The sequence below is a fragment of the Oncorhynchus nerka genome, unplaced genomic scaffold (assembly GCF_034236695.1).
Source record: "Oncorhynchus nerka isolate Pitt River unplaced genomic scaffold, Oner_Uvic_2.0 unplaced_scaffold_5047, whole genome shotgun sequence".
NCBI classification, from domain to species: domain Eukaryota; kingdom Metazoa; phylum Chordata; class Actinopteri; order Salmoniformes; family Salmonidae; genus Oncorhynchus; species Oncorhynchus nerka.
Window position 1 is genome coordinate 1 of NW_027036260.1, and position 13,413 is coordinate 13,413.

A 13,413-nucleotide genomic window follows, 5' to 3' on the forward strand; every position below is an offset into this window, starting at 1 on the left:
TACTGTGCGCCATGCAAGCTTTAGTCGCACATTAGTCAACTCCTAAACTCATTTAACGTTGAAAAGTCTTTGCTATTAATCGTTTGGGGGATAAAAGGTTGAGCTCCAGTAGAGCTGTAAACTTCCGTTCCGTACTAAAACCGAAGTGGCGTAATATTTGTGCTGCCATCGGTAGGTGGCTAGCAACTCCGCGTTTTCAAGTTATAAATATATTTTATATGAGACGTGACTTGATACGTTGCTGATTTAAGGATTACTGCCCCTACTAGAATGCGGGATCATCTAAATAGCTAGAACTCTATGAAAAGGACAGAAACAGAGAGAGCAAGCTAACAGAAGTACTAGCATCGTTAGCATAGGTGGGTGGCTGTTTTGTTTGCTGCAGTACTGTTAACGTCAGAAGTTGGCCTTTATTGGTGAGTGCTGAAATAGTGGCAACATGTTCACAAAAATAAACCGTAATATTTCCGCCGTTATCATCATGTCATCTGTGCCTCCACTTGTCATTGCTAATTGTAGCCCTCGGTCTTGTATGTCTGTAAACATCAGATCTGTAATAACGTTAAACATTATGCCTCTGCCTACCAGCTATATGCTGTGAGTGACTTATCTCCTTTGTGTCACTAGTTATGTTTCCGTGAACTTGTCCAGTGATTTGTCGACATTTACAAAGTTCGCATAGAAGATAGATGCGACAGTTGCCTGGAAACCCGACATTGAATTCCCTAGAATTCTACGTCCATCCGAAATGAGCGTTTGAATCATGAACGTTTCCTCTCACGACCTCCACAAGCGAGAATGTTGAATCCAAATCTATTTTAAGGTAGGCCTACCGGTGGTCCGTGCAGTTGGTCCCTTTGGTGATAGGAATGTGAGACATATCGATAGGAAAGTATAATTACATCAACTTTTGCACAGACACCGGTAATTGTATTCAACATTCTGGCCTATAGCGGGGCGGCAGGGAGCCTAGCGTTTGACTAGTAACCGGGAGGTTTCAAGATCAAATTCCCGACCTGATAAGGTAAACATCTATCGTTCTGCCTCCTGAACAAGGCAGTTTACCCACTGTTCCTAAGTCGTCATTGAAAATAAGAATTCGTTCTTAACTGACTTGCCTAGTTAAATAAAATGGAGGTCGTGAGAGGAAATAGTCATTATTCAAAAGCGAATTTCTTGCTGAAATATAATTCTAACCAATTCAATGATGGGTTTCAAGGCAAATGCGACAATTCCCTGTTATGTTGAGTTTCTATTCAGCTATCTTTTCGAGAAAAACAGCTGGACATAATGACTTCACACCTAAAAAAAAAAAACACTTTCGCTAAAACCTACAGTGTGGAATAAAAATGAAGTGGTTTAAGTGTTTCCATTACCCATGTAAGCAGGTAGCGCATTAATAAATGATCGACAGCCTGTATACCCACCTATGTGTTTCATGTCTCAGGTAGCCCGTGAAAGCCTGCATGGATAGAAGGCAACAATTCACTCATATTTACTATATTCTAATAATGAATGTGCCGACATATCGCCATGGTCCATGCAGCTCTCTCTAACTCTAGGTGGCCTTCCAGTGATTAGCTTCTCTAACAACTGGTTCCTGTGAACTACAGTCTCGACACTGTGTTTTAACGTTTAGAAACAACAACCACTGCTACTATCTATGCATTGTCACTTAAATAACTCTACATGTACATACTACCTCAAATAACCGATGCCCCTGCACATTGACTCTGTATCGGTACCCCCCCCCCCTTGTTTACTCTCCCTGTTATTTCATGCTGCTCTTTAATAACATGTTACTTTTCTCGTATTCTTATCTGTATTTTTTGTAACTGCATTGTTTGTTAGGGTCTTGTAAGTAAGCATTTCGCCTGTTGTATTCGGTGCTTGTGACTAATACGATTTGGTAATAATCATCGCTCTCGAAACATATGGCCCTTTCATTAGCGAGAAAAAAATACTTGAAATAAAACATATTTTGCACATATTCATACAGATATGGGTGCCTCCATCTGACGAAACTACACTTACACTACACTTCCCGAGTTACGCGTACAAGTGTTTGAAGCACGCTAGATACGCTTCGAACACACCGACGGTGACATTGCGCAAAATAGTATGCAGCATCATCTGGATATGTATGCAACCAAAGTTCAACATTCACCTTCTGCTGCCATTTCTGTCAAGCCGTCTACACTGACAGTTTGACGCATACATTCAACGTATGCACCACACCGAACGCACTGCAACTACCTCCGCAACACGATGCTGCAAGGCAAACGCAACATTTCATTGTGCAGGTGTGTTCGAAACATAGCAATGTAGCACAGGTGGTCACCTCTGTTTTCTGTAAACAAACGCTGTAACATGGATATAATATGGCCACGTGGAACACTAACCTTATGAAGGTGTTGTTTTATAAGTTATTTATGTTTCCAAAACGGTACCTTAAGCTCTTAACAAAACTCCCTCGTCAGAAGATACTATCACAAATAGGCGCAAAAACATTTGGCGTCTATGAATGTGGTAAGTGCAATAAACTCTGGATTGCTGATGCTATGTATGGGCCATTGAGAGGCTTTGAAGCTGTTGGTCATCCATATTGGCACTCCCTAGTAGGAGCAGTTCTCCATAGGAATGAATGGCATTCTACAGTATTTCAATCAAATGTTCAATTACATGTATTTTTGTTTTAGTGAGGACAATAACACCAGTAATCTACTTTAAGGAACATGTTTTTATATTTTTATATTTAGGTCACATCATTTAAAAGTATGCATTAATTAAAATGTCTGTAATGGAATACATGTGTCAAAACGAATGGAGCCTTTCTGTAGCTTCCAAAATATTATTTACAATGGTGGGAGAGTGTCAAGATGGCAACACGGTGGCTTCAACACAGCACCCTCTGTCATCTAATGTGTGTGTAAAAATATATACTATAGATCATTGGGTAACTTGCTCTCCTGTAGATCTTAAATAATTGGATGGCGAAACTTGCAAGGCAAAGCAATTCAGGTATTCTTGAAAGTTAGGAAAATCAGTCCTAAAAATAAATGTAATTTTTAGTTGAAAAAATTGATTTTGCAGGCAGTAGGCATTTTCAAATAAATGTGGAGTTTTATATATAGTTAAGTGATAACATCACGTGCCTTCAACATTATCCTGCTATAATTTCATTGGAGAAAAAAAAAAAACACTTTCAATCATCATGTCTTGTAGTAAAGAAAGTTTGGCAAAAGACAAATCTACCCATGTCGAAACAGATACAAATGTTGTTGATGTTTAGAAAAGTTCTCCTAGATCTGCTGTTTCCATTACACATGTGTTGAAGGAATTTAATTCCTCTGTTTTAATTCCCAATTCAAATTAAACACTCTGTCAATGCATAAGGATTTGTAAGACCCTTATTTTATAAGAATGGACAGAGCCCCGGTCTTAAAAGTCAAGTAACAGCCTTTAATCAAGAGAGTACTGAGTTCATACACATTTTACCACAGGTTATAAACTGAAAATGACGCCAGCATTTTCTAAATGTTCCATCTCTTCTTGACACTGGTAGAAAGGCCCTATAGTTCTCAAGCCTTCCCTCCTCACCTAGAGCCAAGGTCAGTCAGTGTAGATAAGCATTCTAGACAGTCTGGAGATAGTTCATTCATTTGTACAAAGGAACAGACCGTCATTGTTCTAACTTTTGCCCACGTTCACACATCCGTTCCAGTACCAAGGCTGTGTCTCAAGCCTTCCCACATCCGTCTCCCTACCAATTTAATATAATTTACGAGTCAAGGTTTTCTTGTGTAGATAAGCATTCTAGCCAGTGATTCATTTGTACCAATGAACAGACCGTCATTGTTACTAAACTCTTGACCACATTCACTTCAGTACTGGGATCAGATAAGAAAATTCATACATATACAGTAACATTTAGTATTTTGATTAGTACATATACAGTAACATAATTGTATTCTGATTAGTACATCCTGATTGAAATGTATACATAATTAGTCATTATAGATAAACAATTCCCTTCACAACATGTCGCAATTATATTTTTTGCGACACTGCTGGGTCAATGGAAACCTGCCTACTGTCGCCAAAACTTAACATTTCACTTCATTGTGTGTGTGTGTGTGTGTGTGTGTGTGTGTGCGCGCGCGCATGCCATCACACCTACAGATAAAGCACCGTATATGGATCCTCACATCAGTGTTAAAGACGAACCCACTAGTGATGATGACGTTACACACAGCTGGTGCAACCCTGTCCAGCCCTCACAAATGGACTACAGTCATGAAGGTAAACTAGGATATATATATAACATGTTTTTTCCTACTTTAAAAGTGTTTTTTAAGAAGTGAGGCTGTGCCACTCCTCTCATATGTTCTGTTTCATTGGGTAGGATAGAGTAGAGAGGAAAGCGTTCTGACATAGAAGTGGACCGCAGACGTACACATGCTACTGGAGGACACGGTGGTGGGAGGTTACTGCCTGAAAACATGCCATCATGTCAGATCTCACAACGGCTGGATGGGTGTTTAACATACCAGCTAACCACATCATGTGATGTATCAATTTGATGCCAGACTGACTAGTCGATGATGTGGCACGAAACCATTGGTTGACGCAATGCAACGCCTGCACATCTGTTGGGACGGAACATCACCAACGGTATATTTGTTCTGGAGCCAGCGGCTTAGACCACTAGACCACATGTCCCATTTCCATGTAAAAGGACCCATGAGCACCAACATGTAAAGGTCATAGGAGAATGTCAAATCTGGTGTCAATTGAAAGCTGAGTCTACAGTGCCTTGCGAAAGTATTCGGCCCCCTTGAACTTTGCGACCTTTTGCCACATTTCAGGCTTCAAACATAAAGATATAAAACTGTATTTTGTTTGTGAAGAATCAACAACAAGTGGGACACAATCATGAAGTGGAACGACATTTATTGGATATTTCAAACTTTTTTAACAAATCAAAAACTGAAAAATTGGGCGTGCAAAATTATTCAGCCCCTTTACTTTCAGTGCAGCAAACTCTCTCCAGAAGTTCAGTGAGGATCTCTGAATGATCCAATGTTGACCTAAATGACTAATGATGATAAATACAATCCACCTGTGTGTAATCAAGTCTCCGTATAAATGCACCTGCACTGTGATAGTCTCAGAGGTCCGTTAAAAGGGCAGAGAGCATCATGAAGAACAAGGAACACACCAGGCAGGTCCGAGATACTGTTGTGAAGAAGTTTAAAGCCGGATTTGGATACAAAAAGATTTCCCAAGCTTTAAACATCCCAAGGAGCACTGTGCAAGCGATAATATTGAAATGGAAGGAGTATCAGACCACTGCAAATCTACCAAGACCTGGCCGTCCCTCTAAACTTTCAGCTCATACAAGGAGAAGACTGATCAGAGATGCAGCCAAGAGGCCCATGATCACTCTGGATGAACTGCAGAGATCTACAGCTGAGGTGGGAGACTCTGTCCATAGGACAACAATCAGTCGTATATTGCACAAATCTGGCCTTTATGGAAGAGTGGCAAGAAGAAAGCCATTTCTTAAAGATATCCATAAAAAGTGTTGTTTAAAGTTTGCCACAAGCCACCTGGGAGACACACCAAACATGTGGAAGAAGGTGCTCTGGTCAGATGAAACCAAAATTGAACTTTTTGGCAACAATGCAAAACGTTATGTTTGGCGTAAAAGCATCACCCTGAACACACCATCCCCACTGTCAAACATGGTGGTGGCAGCATCATGGTTTGGGCCTGCTTTTCTTCAGTAGGGACAGGGAAGATGGTTCAAATTGATGGGAAGATTGATGGAGCCAAATACAGGACTATTCTGGAAGAAAACCTGATGGAGTCTGCAAAAGACCTGAGACTGGGACGGAGATTTGTCTTCTAACAAGACAATGATCCAAAACATAAAGCTAAATCTACAATGGAATGGTTCAAAAATAACCATATCCAGGTGTTAGAATGGCCAAGTCAAAGTCCAGACATGAATCCAATCGAGAATCTGTGGAAAGAACTGAAAACTGCTGTTCACAAATGCTCTCCATCCAACCTCACTGAGCTCGAGCTGTTTTGCAAGGAGGAATGGGAAAAAAATTCAGTCTCTCGATGTGCAAAACTGATAGAGACATACCCCAAGCGACTTACAGCTGTAATCACAGCAAAAGGTGGCGCTACAAAGTATTAACTTAAGGGGGCTGAATAATTTTGCACGCCCAATTTTTCAGTTTTTGATTTGTTAAAAAAGTTTGAAATATCCAATAAATGTTGTTCCACTTCATGATTGTGTCCCACTTGTTGTTGATTCTTCACAAAAAATACAGTTTTATATCTTTATGTTTGAAGCCTGAAATGTGGCAAAAGGTTGCAAAGTTCAAGGGGGCCGAATACTTTCGCAAGGCACTGTATATTTTTGAGAAATTAAGGCATATACAGTTGAAGTCAGAAGTTTACATATACTTAGGTTGGAGTCATTAAAACTCGTTTTTCAATCACTCCACAAATTTCTTGTTAACAAACTGTAGTTTTTGCAAGTTGGTTAGGACATCTACTTGTGCATGACACAAGTCATGTTTCCAACAATTGTTTACAGACAGATTATTTCACTTATAATTCACTGTATCACAATTCCAGTGGGTCAGATGTTTACATACACCAAGTTGACTGTGCCTTTAAACAGCTTTGAAAATTCCAGAAAATTTATGTCATGGATTTAGAAGCTTCTGATAGGCTAATTTACATAATTTGAGTCAATTTGAGGTGTACATGTGGATGTATTTCAAGGCCTACCTTCAAACTCAGTGCCTCTTTGCTTGACATCATGGGAAAATCAAAAGAAATCAGCCAAGACCGCAGGGAAAATAATTGTAGACCTCCACAAGTCTGGTTCATCCTTGGGAGCAATTTCTAAACGCCTGAAGGTACCTCGTTCATCTGTACAAACAATAGTACGCAAGTATAAACACCATGGGACCATGCAGCCGTCATACTGCTCAGGAAGGAGACGCGTTCTGTCTCCTAGAGATGAACGTACTTTGGTGCGAAAAGTGCAAATCAATCCCAGAACAACAGCAAAGGACCTTGGGAAGATGCTGGAGGAAACCGGTATAAAGATATCTATATCCACAGTAAACGAGTCCTATATCGACAGAACCTGAAAGGCCGCTCAGCAAGGAAGAAGCCACTGTTCCAAAACTGCCATAAAAAAGCCAGACTACAGTTTGCAACTGCACATGGGGACAAAGATTGTACTTTTTGGAGAAATGTCCTCTGGTCTGATGAAACAAAAATGGCCATAAAGACCATCGTTATGTTTGCAGAAAAAGGTTGAGGCTTGCAAGCCAAAGAACACCATCCCAATTGTGAAGCACGGGGGTGGTAGCATCATGTTGTGGGGGTGCTTTGCTGCAGGGGGGACTGGTGCACTTCACAAAATGGATGGCATCATGAGGGAGGAAAATTGTGGATATATTGAAGCAACATCTCAAGACATCAGTCAGGAAGTTAAAGCTTGGTCACAAATGGGTCTTCCAAATGGACAATGACCCCAAGCATACTTCCAAAGTTGTGGTAAAATGGCTTAAGGACAACAAAGTCAAGGTATTAGAGCGGTCATCACAAAGCCCTGACCTCAATCCCATAGAACATTTGTGGGCAGAACTGAAAAGGCATGTGCGAGCAAGGAGGCCTACAAACTTGACTCCGTTACACCAGCTCTGTCAGGAGATATGGGCCAAAATTCACCCAACTTATTGCGGGAAGCTTGTGGAAGGCTACCTGAAACATTTGACCCAAGTGAAACAATTTAAAGGCAATGCTAACAAATAATAATTCGGTGTATGTAAACTTCTGACCCACTGGGAATGTGATGAAAGAAATAAAAGCTGAAATAAATCATTCTCTCTACTATTATTCTGAAGGGGTGATCCTAACTTTTTTACTCGGATTAAATGTCAGGAATTGCGAAACTGAGTTTTAATGTATTTGGCTAAGGTGTATGTAAACGTCCGACTTCAACTGTATACTTTCCCCAACCATTTTATATCCTTAATATTAGAAATAAGCAAAGTTTTGATTTCTGCTCAAACCACAGAGGACTTTAGATGTATATCACCCGTTTAGCGTGGATGTTGCCATTGAGGGCTTCCACCATTTTTTAAAATTGGGTAAGAGAATATCATGTTACCATTGGTGTATTAAAGTCATGGCGATGGCCCCTTTAATAATGAATTCTAGTGGGGAAGGGGAACAGTAACTGTATGATCAAACTTTATCTTGGTCACATAAAAAAAGCTGAGGGAGATTTTACCGAAATTCTGTTACCAAACTTTGGATCTGCATAGTTCTTCTAGTAAATGTGTTTTATAGTAAAATTTTCAGTGTAAATTGTTAAAATAGAGTGATATGGTTTGTTAAACTTTGATATCAATGGTGTTTGTTAGGCATACATTTTAAAGTGGAAAAATCTGAGTCAGTGTCATTCCATTACCATGGAAATGCCATATTGTAACAAACCTAGCTAGTGTTGACAATAAGGCCAGTTAGGCACAATTCCCATAACTCGCCAAAAATTCCCAGATTTTCCAGAAATCTTAGCTGGAGGATTCACAGATTTCCTGCTTCTCTCCTGATCTTGAGATTCTTCCAACTGGGATTTTGTTAAGGGGATTTAGAAATGAACCTAATTCTATTCCATCCCCAGGTGCTGTTGATAAGTCTGAGTTGGAACCAGATGACCTTCCAGGCCTCAGTGAGGCAAGAAAACCAACATTCAATGTGATTGTCAAAGAGGAGGAGGAAGATGAGGATGATGAGGACATGGTTGACCGAGGTTTGGTTTGGGGAGAACATTATCAGTTTCATAGTAATGTCCGTAGCATTGTGTCATAGTAATGTCCGTCCGTAGCATTGTGTTAAAGTAATGTCCGTAGCATTGTGTTAAAGTAATGTCCGTAGCATTGTGTTAAAGGTCCAGTTGTGGTCAAAATTCAGTGTTTCTTTGTTTTGTGTCAGTTTCATCAGCTGTTCTATAAATATAACACTGTAAAAGTGTAATATATATATGACCAGTGTTATTTCTTGATAGTTGCTGATTGAAAATGCCATCTACACCAGGGGTGGGCGACTCCAGTCCTCGAGGGCCTGATTGGTGTCACAGTTTTGCCCCAGCTAACACACCAGACTCCAATAATCACCTAATCATGATTTTCAGTTTAGAATGCAGATTGATTAATCAGCTGTGTTTGCTAGGGATGGAGAAAAAGTGTGACACCAATCAGGCCCTCAAGGACTAGAGTTGCCCACCCCCTGATCTACATCTTCTAATCAGCAGATTTTGTATGGGTGGAGTTAATAGACCAATAACAGAGCCCCAAACCTCTCTACCAATAACAGATAGTTTTCAGGTGACAATTCCTCCAATTCGGCCCCTCCCAGACAGAACTAGCAAGATTCTTGCATGAGATTTGTTTGTTGTTGCTACCAAGCTATTTTTGTTTATTTTTGACAACTTTAATTGGACACTATTACAGTAAGGTACTTAATTGTTACCGAGAAATGATTTGATATTCAGTCAAAAACAGCTGCATTGGGCCTTTAATAGTATATGTCACGTACATTATGTAATATGCCCCACATTGAGTGACTGCCCGCCCAATAACTACCTGTGTCTTATCTCACTCACTCACTCACACACACACACACACACATGTTTTGTTTACTCTAAAATTCTTAGCCTGGTTAATCCAGACACTAACCAATGTTTTAACCAGGCTAAATCTATTCCCCTTGTCTGTCTAGGTTCAGACACTGACTACACACCAAGTCCCGCTGTGGTAGTGAAGGTGGGACAACCCAAACCACCAAAGAATAAGAACACAGTAAAGAAACTTCACCAGTGCCCCGACTGTGGTAAAACCTTTGAGAGGCTATCGCGTCTGAAGAGGCACGAGCCATCACACTTGAGGAAGAGCAAGCACCTGTGCCCTGACTGCAACCAGTCTTTTGGCAACCTCTCAGTCCTGAAGAAACACAGGGCAACACACAAGAGCACCGAGAAGCTGACTCACCAGTGTCAACAATGTGGCAAGACGTTGAGAAGCTATCGCGCCTCAGAAGGTAAGCCAGAAAACCAAAGACCCATTTCTGTTCTGTAAAAAGTTAATGGACAATTAACTCTGTAGACAATAACAATAGTGTTCTAATCTAAGGCACCAGCCCGTACACCAGAGGAGAAAGAGGATGGACCACCCGTGTCCTAAATGTGGCAAGACCTTCAAGAAGTTATCCGGCCTGGTTCGGCACGAGCGAGGACACACTGGAGAGAAACGTTCCCTTGCTCCCAGTGCGGGAAGAGCTTTGCCGACGACCGTCACCGGAAAGTGCACGAGCAGGCTCACCAAGGAAGCTTGAGACCCCACGCTGCGCTGACTGCGGGATCTGCTTCCCCAAACCATCCGAGCTCGACGGCACCAACGCGCCACACGGGGAGAAACCGCACCGCTGCCCTGACTGTGGGAAGGCCTATTCCCGGTCAGAGACTCTGAAGAGGCACCTTCTCATCCACACAGGGGGAGAGACCTCACCTCTGCACTGATTGTGGGAAAAGCTTCATTGACTTGGCAGCAGTTGAAATCTCACCAGCGGATTCACACTGAGAGAAACCATTCCACTGCCCTGTGTGGGAAGGGTTTCTCACAGAGGTAACATGAGGGCACACCATCGGACTCACACAGGGAGAAACTTCACCACTGTGCCACTGCGGGCCAGTCTCTCCACATCGTCTAGTTTAAAAGAGCATCAGCTCATTCACACAGGAGAGAGGTTCTTCCAGTGTCTGGTCTGTGGCAACGCTTTCTGCACATCTGGAGACTCAGAAAACACCAGAAGACACACACACCAGACTAACACACACACCAGACTAACACACACACACACATCGGACTAACACACACAACACACACCGGACTAACACACACACACACACACCGGACTACACACACACACACACACACCGGACTAACACACACACACACACACCGGACTAACACACACACACACCGGACTAACACACACACACACACACACACACCGGACTAAATACACACACACACACCGGACTAACACACACACACACACACACTGGACTAACACACACACACACACACTAACACACACACACACACCAACACACACACACACACTCAACACACACACACACACGGACACACACACACACACACGGACTAACAAACACACACACACACACACCGGACTAACACACACACACACACCGGACTAACACACACACCGGACTAACACACACACACACACAGGACTAACACACACACACACCGGACTAACACACACACCGGACTAACACACACACACGGACTACACACACACACACACACCGGACTAACACACACACACACACAATCGGACTAACACACACACACACACACCGGACTAACACACACACACACACAGCGGACTAAACACACACACACTGGACTAACACACACACACACACACACACCGGACTAACACACACACACACACACACACACACACCACACCAAACACACACACACACACACACACCGGACTAACACAACACACGGACTAACACACACACACCGGACTAAACACACACACACACTAACACACCGGACACACCGGACTAACACACACACACCGGACTACACACACACACACACCGGACTAACACACACACACACGACTAACACACACACACCACACACACACACACACACACCGGACTAACACACACACACACACCGGACTAACACACACACACACGGACTAACACACACACACACCGGACTAACACACACACACACACCGGACACACACCACAACACACACACACACACACACACACCGGACTAACACACACACAACACACACACACACACCGGACTAACACACACACACACACCGGACAACACACACACACACACACCGGACTAACACACACACACACACACACACTACCACACACACACACACCGGACTAACACACACACACACCGGACTAACACACACACACACACACACCGGACTACACACACACACACACACACACACACACCGGACTACACACACACACACACACACACACAACGGACACACACACACACACACACACACCGGACTAACACACACACACACACACACACACACACACACACACCGGACTAACACACACACACACCGGACTAACACACACACACACACACACACCGGACTGACTAACACACACACACCGGACTAACACACACACACACACGGACTAACACACACACACACACACACACACACCGGACTAACACACACACACACACACACACCGGACTAACACACACACACACACCGGACTAACACACACACACACACACACACACCGGACTAACACACACACACACACACACACACACACCGGACTAAACACACACACACACACACACCGGACTAACACACACACACACACACACACACCGGACTAACAACACACACACACACACACACACCGGACTAACACACACACACACACACACACACACCGGACTAACACACACACACACACACACACACCGGACTAACACACACACACACACACACACACACACACACACACCGGACTACACACGCACACACCGGACTAACACACACACGCACACACTAACACACACGCACACACCGACTACACACACACACACACACCGGACTAACACACACACACGCACACACCGGACTAACACACACGCACACACCGGACTAACACACACACACACGGACACACACACACCGGACACACACACACACACACCGGACACACACACACCGGACTAGCACACACGGACTAACACACACACACACCGGGACTAACACACACACGCACACACCGGACTAACACACACACACACACCGGACTAACACACACACACGGACTAACACACACACACACCGGACTAACACACACAAACACACACACGCACACACCGGACTAACACACGCACACCGGACACACACACACACACAGCGGACTAACACACACTCACACACCAGTAACACACACCGGACACAACACACACACACACACACACACCGGACTAACACACACACACACCGGACTAACACACGCACACCGGACTAACACAACACACGGACACACACACACCGGACTAACACACACACGGACTAACACACACACACACCGGACTAACACACACACACACTAACACACACCGGACTAACACCACTACACACACACACACACACCGGACTAACAACACACACACACACACACACCACACACACACCACTACACACACACACACACCGGACTAACACACACACACACACACA

At 43.3% G+C, this 13,413-nt stretch overlaps 1 protein-coding gene across 1 annotated transcript; it reads left to right on the top strand.

The window, feature by feature from the left end:
* Positions 1 to 235: 235 nt before the first annotated feature.
* On the top strand, positions 236 to 10,618 carry LOC115127621 (zinc finger protein 449-like). Its single transcript, XM_065014138.1, has 5 exons — positions 236 to 416; positions 4,183 to 4,302; positions 8,726 to 8,854; positions 9,823 to 10,140; positions 10,233 to 10,618. Exons 2-5 carry the CDS (start codon positions 4,197 to 4,199, stop codon positions 10,616 to 10,618), a joined length of 939 nt encoding a protein of 312 aa, XP_064870210.1. The 5' UTR covers positions 236 to 416; positions 4,183 to 4,196.
* The last annotated feature ends 2,795 nt before the right edge of the window (positions 10,619 to 13,413 follow it).

What these genes read in the sequence shown, in the direction of transcription:
- LOC115127621 (XM_065014138.1), top strand. Translation starts at nt 4,197, where the DNA reads ATGGATCCTCACATCAGTGTTAAAGACGAACCCACTAGTGATGATGAC. An exon ending in AATGGACTACAGTCATGAAG is followed by an intron (nt 4,303 to 8,725) that starts GTAAACTAGGAT and finishes TTCCATCCCCAG; the next exon opens with GTGCTGTTGATAAGTCTGAG. An exon ending in TGAGGACATGGTTGACCGAG is followed by an intron (nt 8,855 to 9,822) that starts GTTTGGTTTGGG and finishes TTGTCTGTCTAG; the next exon opens with GTTCAGACACTGACTACACA.